The 13,104-nt window shown below is 41.2% G+C and overlaps 1 protein-coding gene across 4 annotated transcripts in view; it reads right to left on the bottom strand.

The window, feature by feature from the left end:
- Positions 1–13,104, bottom strand: part of MYO9A (myosin IXA) — a 149,629-nt gene that overhangs the window by 49,240 nt on the left and 87,285 nt on the right. For all 4 annotated transcript variants that reach the window (XM_086471911.1, XM_086471909.1, XM_086471908.1 and 1 more), the window contains one exon: positions 442–563. In XM_086471911.1, coding sequence (XP_086328037.1) covers positions 442–563 — 122 coding nt within the window. The remainder of the gene's footprint in view (positions 1–441; positions 564–13,104) is intronic.

The following is a 13,104-nucleotide window of genomic DNA, read 5'->3' as shown; positions in this document are numbered from 1 at the left end:
GGCTCAATTTTTAAAAGTAAATTGATAAATCCACCTTATATCTCAATAACAGCACCCACACAACCTGTTTGAACTCATGCACTTGGATTCTCCCTTCACTCAGCTCAACCTCAAGCATCTTCATGTTGTTACACCACAAGAGACAGGGAGAGAAATAAGGAGAGAAGCAAAGGAAACCTTTGCCCTTCCCTTTAATGGAAGAAATTCTTGAAATGGAATTTTAATTATTACTTGCCAAGGCTTTTTGCTCAGCTTACTGATTCTCCACTGTTTGCCTTACCACCTCCGACAAAAAACTAGAGACGTAAGACAAATCAGCCCAGCGAGCTATTAGCATCTTTCTGGGGAGAATCACAACAGGTAAGACTTAAGGCTCAAGGATAAACACTTTGCAAGTGAAAAAACAAGTATCACCAGTAAACCCAACAGTTTCCTACTCACTTGCTTTCCTCATCCAGCAGATGGAGCAGGCCCGTCGGCTTCTTACTGATCAGGTTGATGCAGCCAGAGTTGTCTATGTAGTCGATGTTGTGCCAGCTAATCCCTTCTGCTCTATATTCCTCCTGAAAATATCCCACAGATATTATAATAATATTGGGTGCAAGCGAAAAAAATGGTCAAATTCAAAGGGTTTTGTGGAAACTGATGCACTGTTTACCAAAATGAACATCTCTTCTGCTAATATGACACCAATTTTTTTTTTTGACGCAAAAGAAAATTATAAAGAGCCCCTTGAACAACCTAAACCAAGGGAACCACACAGCATTTCACAATTTCATGTGCACCAGACTTTTGCACAGGCATAGCTTAGCTGTATGGCAGACCACGCCTACCGAGGATGCACAGCGTGCTACGCATCATTGCTTCTCGCTTTCCTTTTCCTGGATTGCTGTTAAATCATTATACTATGTATTTGCATGAAGTAATATTTAGTATTGAGTTGCTAGAAGAAAATGGTACTACAACATATTAATTTAATTACACAGAAAAAGCAACATAAGTCCCTTTCCTGCCTCACGGGGCTCTAATCTTCTATATCTCACAATATTAATAGCTGGCAGAAACCACTGCTCCAAGACCAGCAAAGCCACAACCCTCTACAGTAAAAGCAAGGATCTGTCCCCAAATTCATGCTGAGGAAAAAAAAAAGCTATTTGTTTTCCACCAAAATAACTCCAATCCTTGCTCTTCTATAAAGTTTATCTCCTCTGAGATAGATTTTCAACTGGATTACTTTGAGAAGGCTTCTGCAGAAATTATTTTAGGGCATCTAGAAGAACGCAGAGTTTAAATATCATAATTTTTATCATATGCTTTGAAGACTTGTGACTCACTCTCGAAACAGTGATATTGGAAGTGCACCTTACTCCATGTGTTGGAAAAAGTCCTACTGATCCAAGCTGCATTTTTACTTTTATATCATAAGACATTTTGATGGCAGAATTGAAGAAAAAAAGGAAAAAAATTCTCAAAATTGCAGTAATATGACACACCTTTCTAATAATCCAATTCATTTTTATTGCTGCTACTGCTTTTATTTTTTAATATGAGCAAAAACTTACGTTTTTCCAACTCTCCAATGTATCCTCATCTAAAACCAACATGAACTCTACATATATTATTTTTAGAATTAAAGAGCCTGAAGTGCTTTGACACATCTCACAAGGAAATTTTTGCTAAAAACCTACAAGGTCCTGAATTCAGTATTTGAGACATCATATACCTTTACACCAACAATACACACTCTATGTACGTGTGTGCAGTCACAGAAGGAGTTTTTAACAGCCCTAAAGCCTTTCGGATTCAAAACATAACCCATCCCATTAGAAAAAAAAAAATCCTGAAAATAAGAAACATCTCAGCATTATCAATTTTTTTTTCTTTTTTGTTAGGTTCCTGCAGAGCAACCAGGACACAGCAGGCATGCAAAATAACACTCACAAGTCCCTGCTAAATTACAGGCATTTAAAAATCATATATTTGGCTAAGACCTGTCGCATTTTCCGTGCAAGTCAGGAGAAAAGCTTCTGTATGGCAATCCAGCCAACTGTAGAAGACTATATTTCTTACACAAGTGTGAGCTTCTCCTGAGTGATTTAAAAGAGAGAGACGGTGATGCGTGCAGCGGTAATGGCATTCAGCACCATTTATCAACTGCCTGCTTCTGACAGCCACTTAACCGGATGCAGGGTCCATTAGTCCCAGCTTTGCCTGCTCAGGGCTGGTCCTGAGCACTCGGAGAGCAATAAAACTTGCCATGATGATAAAAGAAGAGCCTTATTTTAGTGGTGATGGGTGGCTGGTGCATGTTACTTGGCTTACCTATTGATTATTGTGACTCTTTTTTGAACTACTTCTATGGGGGCATTTCATACACCCCCCCCCTCCCCCCCCCCCCCCCCGATTATCTAGAGTGTCAGATGTGCATACATCTAAACCCAGCACACACCATCAGTCTGCTCTAGAAGCTCTCTAGACATCCATATCACCACATGGGAGAGCTGCACTGTGAACGTTGCTGTGAAACTCTTCTGACCATGCCAAAAACTTCTACTGCTCCCAAGACTGGTGAAAAATGACTAACGAGCAATGCCAGCTGCTGGTTTTTTTAAAATATACTCCAGTAAATAACCATAAAAGATCAGAGTTCAAGGTCTCTACTTCTCTAGGCCCATTTTCAGCTCTGCCACAGATGGTGCATGACCTGAGGCCACTCATCACATACCTCCTGGACTCAGTTTCTTCAGCTGCAGAATTGTGGCTAATTTTTCCTCCTCTGCTCTATTTTTTCCTCTGGGGTGGGTCAGAAACACTCACTTCCAGGCTGTGGGGTTGTTCCCCACATCTGCCCGTCCATTGCTCCCTCCCTTCCATCCCCAACGCAACCTCTTGCTGTGTTGGACAAATACAAAGAGGGATTAAAGTCCTGAACTAATAACCTTCTCCAATAACTCAGATAAATGCTGTCATTTCAAGACAGGAGTGTACACAGCAGCAGGAACTATTCCACAGCAATTGATCCAAAGCTTAAACGGAAAAACATTCCCCTTATTTATTTTTTCTTAGCATTTTTTCAGTTCTTGGTTTGGTTGCCTTCAGAATCAGAGTCCAGCAGAAATAACTATGGCTTTGTGATTGACCGATATAATTCCTTGGGTGTTTGCTGGTCTGCAGAACACTGTGCAAATTGTCCACATAAAGGCAGAAGCTTTAGAGTAAAAATCATTTTTGTCTATATGTATATGTTCAACTTAATTAAGTTTCAGTTATCAAACTTCTGTATGATTTGTGTATGAGTTCTATATTCATCTTCTAATGACTTTCTGCAGAATTCAGGAAATGTCCTTAAAAACTACCTCCAAAACATTCCTTCACTTCTAATACAACAACAAAGTCTGCCATCCTTTGATGGCGCAGGGTCCTCATAGAGCACTTGAATGTTAAGGAATTAGATCCAAACAACATGAGGTTTTCATTTAACAAACGTATGGTCAAGATGAAGACAATACGAAACACAGCAAACAAAAAACCTCAAACTGGAGGTTAACTAAAAATCAGCCTAAATTTATATCTGGAGTTAAAACTAAGTTATGTTTAATGCAAATCCAAATGTCCTATGCCGAGAAGACCATCTTTACATCAAGAACCAAACCATTAACATTACCACCATCTGCAAAAGTTTCTAGCGCAGTACAGTCCATAGAGTCCTATTTTTGGCATCCTTAGTCCCAACAAAAATGTACAGACTCACTCCTCCCATCCCTGGATAGCTGAAACCTGGTCTGCTGGAAGGTGGTGTGATGCAAGTTCACTTGAGAGGAGAGCACTGAGCTCCCAAACTTGACAAAAGGAATTGAGCAAAGAGCAAAAAAACTACATTCAGGTTTTTTAGAGTTCAGCAGCTCCATATTTTCATTTAATTACGGGGTGAGATGCTACTGATTGCTCTCCAGGTGACCTGCATAGCCACCATGAGCAGATTAACGCTTCCCAGTTGTGCATTTAGAAACAATTCTGCTGCCCCAGCCATGATGACACTGGCAGCACGTCAACATTGGCACCACACGGCACCGAAGGGGCTCCTTCTGCTGGCGTGAGCGCAATCACTTCCCAAATGCCATCACCCAAATCAGACCAGGGCTGTGTTGCTGTAGCCACATCAGAACACTCACTGCAGCAACCAGGTCAGCAAAATTGCATAATGTCAATTTGGCCTTTCTGACTCAGCTGAAGCTTAGGAGCGAAGGGCGCTAGTGACTTCATCTTGCCTCTCTCTAGGGGAAAAAAACCCATATACATATGTACTTCATTATTGCATTCAATATTAAGGAACATGTGGCTAAGCAGGGACGTGGCTCATAAGAAAAGGCAGTATTAGTTGGACTTTTTCATGTTTGAAAGGGATGCTTTTTAGACCTTAAAATGCTCAGACCATTCTGAATAAAACACAATGTCATGTTCAAACGTAAAAAAAAAGATACAAAACGTGGATCCAGACTTTGAAATTCATATACTCAGAATATGAGCATAAGCCTTTACCAAATACCACACAGCATTATCTGAGGCATATCAGCATTTAAAATTTGGGGTACCAAATAAACAGAATGGGGCAGAATATCCAACATTTTTACATATGAAAATTAAAGGAACTCTAGTAAATAGACAGCTAAGCATGATTAAAGAGAAACCCTGCCTGCCTACAACTGACCCCAGAGTACAAACACTGCTTATGCCACACAGAATAGAGAATTCAAGATTAAGATACACATGCTGAGCATCAGGAAAACCTTCCCAACTGGGACGCGAGGCTTGGTGGAAACCCTACTGTTAGCAACAGCTAACATCCGTAATTTTATAGTTGAACATGTAGAGAAACAAGACTTGTTATCTTTACAGGAGCATTAGATCTGCTCTGTTATCAGGACTTTATTTTGATGCTAAGCCAAACAGAAACATGTTCTAATCCAAGCAGAATTAAAGGTTTATATATCTTAAGTGGGAGAAAATACCCACGAGCCCAACAGCGTCTTGAAGGTGCTGGAAAACATCTCTACGCATCCACACGTGCTCTATTATGAATTACTTCATATCCAGCCATGGTCAGCAGTAAAACCAAATGCTAAAAAGCATAATTAGAGGAGAAAGAAATCATATAGTAGAATTTAGAGGTGGTGGGAGGGAGTGATCAGGAGCTTTAAAAATTTAAAGCGAAGAGGAACATGGAAACCCAAAGAAGAAATGAAACAGGAGAGACGTGATTAAAAAATCAAAACCAAAAACCAAACCCATAAGCTTCTCATCTGTCTTAAAGCACAAAACTGAAGGATTAGTAAATTCAAATCAAAAGGCAGTGAAAAATCAGGCCTGAATACAAAGGCATGGGTTTTTCCATGATACATGAAATTTGTTGCCCCATCATGGGATATCAAATGTAAAAGATCTGTCATGATTTAAAGAAGTCTGGAGGGTGTTGGGCATCCGTCCCCACAGCCTGCAAGCCAAAAGCGACGAATATATCTCAGCAGTGCAGTGCCCAGGAGGCAGACGTCTTATACCATAGGGATACTGCCATTAGTTGCAGTGAAAATGGACAAGCAGCCCCAAAAAATAACGTTTAAAACCCAAAGACAGGGATGATGCTCTTGCCTCTTTCCTGGGGATGGGGCAAGACTGAAGGTAAACAGACAGGTAAAACGTAGCACGCAGTGTTGTTTCAGCTTTTGTCAAGTCCAAGTAGGAAATTAAAGCAGATTAAGAAGGAAATGTAAAAGAAAAAGTGATTAATTATCTGCATGGAACCACATGCAAGGGAAATATGTCATTTTCTGTTTCTCAAAAGCATAGCAATCCCTGCTTCAGAACTGCTCGAGCAAATCACAAGAGCAGAGGAAAACCCCCCTCCTTCCAGATGGAGCTAGATAAGCCCCAGGAGTTTATCTGTCCAAGCCTTTCATTATCAGGGCACAGGAAAACCTTGTTTACACAACGAAAATTCCCCAAATAAAGTGGGAAATCAATTGAAAAATCCTTTTCCAGCATAGCTCCACATGGGAATGTTTCCCATTGTGTTCCCATCGCAAAAACTTGCGTAATCCAGAGCCATACACTCCGATGCGATCAATAGGCAGATACTTTTGCATGTTTAAACGCATATATTTTGCCTAAAAATTCACAACTAAACAGAAGGGTGTGAAGCTCCTCTCTTCTTGACTCTAACACCATCTGCTTCAGCTTCAGACGGCATTTGCAAAGTGAGAAACTAGGAATTAAACCCCCTTCCACGTCTCCCTCCATTCCTAGCTGACTTCCTCAGCTTAAAATAATCCCAAAATACTCTTAAAAAAAATTACAGTTCAATATGACACCCACAAAAATATAAACCTTTGCAAATAAAAGCTTAAAGCCACTAAACTCAAGCACATAAATTGTTTCTCTCTTGATTGCTTACCCAGTAACAAGGTACCATCAGCTTTGTACATGCTGACGGACAAGATATGAAAAATATCTCAAAAATCTCAGTTCAAAAATTAGAAACAAAGCCATATTTTGCAAACTATATTGAAAACCTTCCAGGAAATAGCCTAATATTTAATGTTTTAAAAATTACATTAAAATAGGTCATTGTTCTATGATAAACTAAGGAGCTAAACATGGTAAAATCTCCTTTCTGGATACGTCCATACATGTATCTATCCTAAAATCCATCTTGGGGAGCTTGTGGAAAGCTTTTCCAAGGCTGGAAATGGCAGCATGGCATGGGGAAATCTCTCCATCCAGGAGAGATACACCCAGGATCCATCCATCCAGGAATTAATCCATCCTATGGAGGATTAATTGCTTGTTCAGCAAATGCAGGTTGGGCATTGTGAGCCAGTCCCAGCAGAACTATCCCAGCGTAATTTGGTAATTAAAGTGAGCTTGAGATGATAAATCCTTGAGAAGGGAAAACATTATTATTAGAGAGTTCCCAAATGAACAAGACTAACGTCCGCTTATGGGCTGCAGACGATTCGGATGCCTCGAGTTCCTGACATCCCTCCAGGAGAGGATGCCGAGGCTGACAATGCCGACGCCTTCATAAATGAACAAGGCTTTTTATGTTTGTTCTCAACTGAAGTAGAAAAGGAATTTATACATGTAGCCACATATATATATATAATATATATATTTTTAATAATGCCCCACAGACACAGTATATATAAATAGGTATCCACATGCTCTAGAAATACAGAACCTATAAACATGTTTATAAGCTGCTCTATTTTAATGATAATGTCTGTCAATGCAGGGGTTCTGATGAACAGCCTTCCCCTGCATTTCTTCTGCCGCCCAATTTTAAGTTGCAAACCACTTACGGAGCATTGGCAGATGGCTTTGAAGCAAAGGTGCTCCTTGAGATAGTATTCTCCTTTGAGGTGACTATTTCAGCAGCTCCTCAGTGAACTGCAAGTGAATTTGGCTTTATTTTGAGACTGATCCTTTGTCCACTGACAACCTCCCATCTGCTTTACATACGCAACCCGAAACTTTTAATTTATCATAATTTGGATTGTCCATCCTCAGAGAAAGAGTGGGGGCTCAGCCCAGGGTTTCATGCACGTGGCTGTACAAGCTATGCCTGCTCTGCAGCATTTAGCTCTGAGCTCAGACCAGCTCCCTATGCTTCAGTGGCAACAGCAGGTTTCAGTGATAAATTATATTTTGCTCTCAAAACGGGGAAAATTGTGGTTTTCGCATGATTCAGCTGGCAAAACACACATTGCCACAATGCTGTTTGCTCCCTTCACAGGAGCATCCATCTTCCCAACCTGCCCTTACAACAGACAGAAGCGTGAGCCTAAAGATGCTGCATGATCTGATGGCAGATTAATTTCTTGCTATCTAAATGAAAGAGGAAAAGAAATACATATATATACACATATATATCTCTCAATGCAGTCCTTGCAAGATGTATCAGGCTTAGCAAATGTGAAGGGGACCTCCACAGTGGTCATGCTAACTCCAGACTGGTCCTCCAGGCTAAATGTCGTCTTCCCCTTCCAGTCCCCACTACAAACTCACGTCAATAAATACTCTTGCTCCGATTCCTCTCTCATTCATTCACACTTACAGTAGGCTGACAGTACTCCCTATCACATATACATATACACACACACACATATATATAATTGTCTTATGCTACCCCCCTAAAATCTTGTTACCAAACCAAGTGTCCAGGCAGGAATTTCACATGTAATGAGTGGAACAGCCACGGTCAGCGTAGACCATCCAGTCCTGCCTCAATATGACATTTTTTTGGACGGGTTGAAGTATTTCAGAGGCTCATCTTCTTGCTTAAGAAGAAGGGAGCTCACGTTGCACAACGCTGTCCTATGAAAATCCACCAACACACATCAAAGTCTTTTGTTTTTAAAGAAAAGCTGTTGCTCACAAATACTGCTTGTGCTTTTTTACTGAGATAACCAAAGATTTCATTACATAGCTGCCTAATTTAGCTCAGAGGTATAGGGAATGTGCAAGAATCTCCCCATGACTAGTCCTGGACTATGACCAAGGGCTTGGCCCTAAGAGACCACTATAGAAGCATCCTAGATCACCCCAGAGCACACCTAGTGGTCTCAAAAGCAGTGTGTGCTTTGGAAGGGTGCAGGAAGAACATACTTTTTCTACCATTAATAAATACAGATTGGTGTTTATTTCATCTTTATCTCATCCTTTTTTAATTTCTATTTGGGGGGGGGGGGGCTTCATAACGTACATAATATTAGTACATGTATATAATCTGAAAATAAATATACATGTATTGGATTGCGTCTCAGGAGCAGGTCAGAGGCAAGTCAGGCTCAGGATTCCCAGGACAGAGCTGGCTCCAGCTCAGTTAGGTGGGCAGGACTGTCCCCTGGCACAGTCCATACCCACAAATATTTAGCCAATATTTCAGTAGGAGCTACAATCAGCAGGTAACATCACCTAACTGGAAAAAAGTCAAGGAACTAGCTCAGAGAAGAGGAAAAAGGACTCAAGAGATGGTGGTGATTTGGGAGAGGGATAACGGCACCTGAAGCAAAGCATCTGCAACTTGGAGAGCTCCAGCAAGGAGCATGGGATGAAGGATGGAAGAGTGGATTTGAGCAGGGGAACCGAGGTGGTTTGGGGAGGACAGAGAACTGCTGCAAGAAGAACCCAGGGATGTGCTCAGATGCTGTACGGGATGCCTGGTGACGTTCCTCTTAGTTTGCCTGGCTTACAAAAAACATCAGGGAAGGCCAAGACATGGGGACATCACTGAGATAATCTCTTTATCGATATAACCTTTGCTTTTGCTCGCTTCAAGACACTTTTGAAAGATTGTCCCATGGAGGTGACGAGCAGAAGGGACTGTGACCATCACATTCCTCCTCCTCCTTCCCGACAGCCACGTTTCCAACACACACAGGCATGCCAAACCCTCTTCAGATCACCTCCAGCACAAAACACCTCCAACTGCATACTTTGTCAAGGAAAGGACTGCATCAAACCTGCTGACAAAAAGCCATATGCAGTACAAAGTGGTGACAACCACATGTTGGACCTGACTGTTCATCCCACCAGCTTTTTGTCCAAGTAATTCTTCTCTAGCACGTGCTTCTTTTTAATTTAAAAAAACCAAACCAACCAAACGAAAAGACCACAAACTTGGACCTTGTGTTGTCCATCTCCCAAATCAATTCTGCTTTTCTCTCTTTCTCCTTAGGCAAAATGAGCTTGAACACTAAAATTACACATCACCCAGCTTGCAAATAGGAGCTCTCAGTGCATTTGTCTCAAGAGTTTTACAGACATTTTCACAAAAAGCTGGTCTTCACAGATACAGTACTTCTCTGCACTGGGCTTAAATTAAAGGTCAGGGAATGAAATTCTAAAAAACCAAAGCAACTCAAACCTGTTTCTTTTGGATACCTAGCTCTAACACAGAAAAGATGCAGAAAACCGCTGAGTCTTTTACACCAGTACATCACACCAGGAAAGCTTTCTAGAGTATTTCCTAATGATATTTTAAGCATGTTTTCTAATTTGCCTACCTAGGATGCTGCTACACAGATTTAAGAACATTACTTCTAGGAGTTCATATATTATATATGTTATATATTTGATATTATAATGAACGTTCATCATCTGGAGAAACCCAGGAACAATGGGGTGGCAAACAAAGCTCCCCCAGACCCAGCCCTGGCCACGCAGTGCCCCAGGAGGGGAAGGACACAAGCCAATGCTTTGGGGGACCAAAGATGACCAGTCGTGTCTTATTTCAATCCTGTAGTCTGAAATCTTCCTATCCTAAAGATAACGTTTAAACAATTCCAAGCATACTTCTTTTAAACTATGATTTATGTACTCTAAGCATCTCTTTTTTTTCCCAAATGTGAGTTACATATGATGGCGTATTGCCAAATAATAAATCAATAACTTGTGCAGCTTGTTATTTCTCCACATGTCATATGGCACACAGATGACAGCAGCATTTTTTGGAGGGCATCCGCCCTCCCATCTCCAAAGAAAACAGAAATTTGAACTGAGCCTCACAGTCCTCAACGGTTGACTTCTGATCGTTGGCTTTTGTCTTCAGAGGCAATAAAGAGGTGTTTATGCCTCACCAGAGTGGTGAGATACAAAAAAATCCCTTACTGGAAGGAAGAGAAAAACTGCTCCCAGCAGTAGGAGCAAGACCCTTTTTCAAAATTTATTTTAAATTTATTTATTTAAAATGTATTTTAAATTTTCATGTTTTATTTTCTCTAAAGGACATGCAAGCCTGATGGGAGACAGAGCAGCACAGCCTGAGAAACCTGCATATCCATGATGCTTTAAAATATCGCAGGCATCACAGCCATTTCATAGACTAAATAAACCACCTATCACTGTGTCCTGTGACAAACTGATGCTTTTTTTAAAATTAATTCACTCCCACTGCAATGAACAAATTGTTATAATGTTCATGATCTAGTCCTGACTGTCAGGTTTCTCCACTGATTACACAGGGCTAGTAAAACCTATAGACCTCCCTAAATATTTATGGAGCTTTAGGTGGCTGAATAAACATTTCATATGACTTGTTATCTTTATGAAATTAAGTTTTTCTATCTGAGCAGGCTGAGGTTTGCTGTCTGAGACATCAAGCTCACCAAGGACCCCACCAGAAAATAGACTTTGCTCAACACCTGACCTCATGCAAGTTGGTTGCGCTCCAAATAGTATTTTTTTCAGTCTCAACCTCAGTTATACATCAATTTTTTTTAAACAATAAAAGGATCTCCTCAAAATTGAGGTCTGGTGTGTAAACAAAAGGTAGAAAATGGGGTAGAAGAGAACTTCAACAGAAACGCCTGTGGGATGGAAAACTACAGGATGACCTTTGCAAAGCATCAGCTGAAACAAGGAAAGGGGGGCAGGGGTAACCAAAAAGCTGAGCATTGGATGAGCCTGAGAAGGGATGGGGGGAGATCAGTGAGGTGAAAGATGACAAAGTTTGGAGAATGGGATATGTAAGGAAATAAAAACTTGCATTCCTGGCCCTCAAACTGCCAAAGATCTGGAAACTTGGAGGAAATCATACCATGGGTGCTATGTTACTGGTGACCTCCAAACCAAATCTTCATACACAGCAATTATTTCGTGCAATGCCCTAAAATGGGGGGGGGGGGGGCGGGGGGAGGGAAGGCAATTTGCAGTGCAAAAATGCTATTTTTCTCTCTCAGAAGCACTTGGGTGTTATCTGAATGTCAAGGCAGCTCTGGGCCTATCTGCTCTGCAGAGAAGGCCACTTGAGGAGGACACGAGGATGCAGAAGCCACCAGGGAACAGAGAACCGCTGTTCTGTGTGATGCTCTGATAGGACCTAACGAGTCCAAGAGCTACGAGGACACCTCACCTGAAGTTGCCAGATAAGACCTCTTCTGTTTTGAAGAGCTAAACATGACTGTACTTTGCGAGGAGCCTGGTGAAGGACACTCCATCCTCCTGCCGCTCAGAACAAGCTCCATATCAGGCAGAAGTTGCAGCCACCAGCTACAGCTCCTCATCCAACCTCCACCCATAAACCTGTGAGATACATGAGGAGGAGAAAACCACCCTTGCTACGTGATGGGGCAGGCAGTTCCAATTCCTGCAATAGCAATCTTTCTAGTTCAATAAATAGATCGTTGTCAGTCCAAAGCCAGGAGTTTGCCTATACAGATAGATCAGGATTTATGAGCCTGGGCTTTACCACCTGGTTAGGGTTTGTCTTTCTTGTACTATTCCATCATCTGCTAAAGCATATTCCCACGTATCCTGAATCATCACTAAATCTTCCTTAGCAATCCAGAACAGTCCATTTAAAACGAAAGTAGTAAAGAAACACCAATAACTGTCTTTATTCAAGGCAGAACTCTAACATTCACCATTTTTTGCCTTCTCCTCCTACATTACTATAAACAGCAGGCAGAGACACCATTATCCTTAGTCTCACGGTCGGCTCAAAGAGAGGAGGTTGCTATTGCAAAGACCTTTGCAGACCCTCAGTAGGCAGCACGACAGCAGCTGTATTTATAGGAGGCATCAGGCTGAAGCCAGACTGCCTGAGGATGCCTTGGCTGGTTGTTTGCAAACCGCTGGAAATAGCGTTGTCTTCAGACAGAAGGTTTAAAAAAAGATTCGCAAGGCGCATTGTATTAGATTTCACCAAGGAAAAAAAAAAAAAAAAAAGAAAAGAAAGGTTTAAATAATCCTACGCTTCTGTTAGATGACTTTGTGGTAGGTATTTTGGTTTCCATAACATCAGCAGTATGCCACAGCGCCAATTACATCATGGCTAAATACCATTCCGGCACACACAAATTCTCTGATGATTTCAAGAAAAATCCTTAGTGAATACTTAAATTTGTCATTTCCCTTAGCAGAAGTGTCCGAACATCTCAGCGATCTGGCTTGCATCTCCAAAGCTTGCAGGTGGCTAAAGAAGCCTATCTCTGGATGCAGAGGAGAACCCATCACCAATAACCCCACTTGTTTTTCAGCCATCATTGTAAAGCCACAATATCTCAGAAAAATTCACAATTCAAAGTAATATAACTATTTTGCCATCTT

Source organism: Leptosomus discolor, chromosome 11, assembly GCF_034619465.1.
Source record: "Leptosomus discolor isolate bLepDis1 chromosome 11, bLepDis1.hap2, whole genome shotgun sequence".
In the NCBI taxonomy this organism is placed as follows: Eukaryota; Metazoa; Chordata; class Aves; order Leptosomiformes; family Leptosomidae; genus Leptosomus; species Leptosomus discolor.
This window is presented reverse-complemented; position numbering and strand designations above follow the sequence as displayed.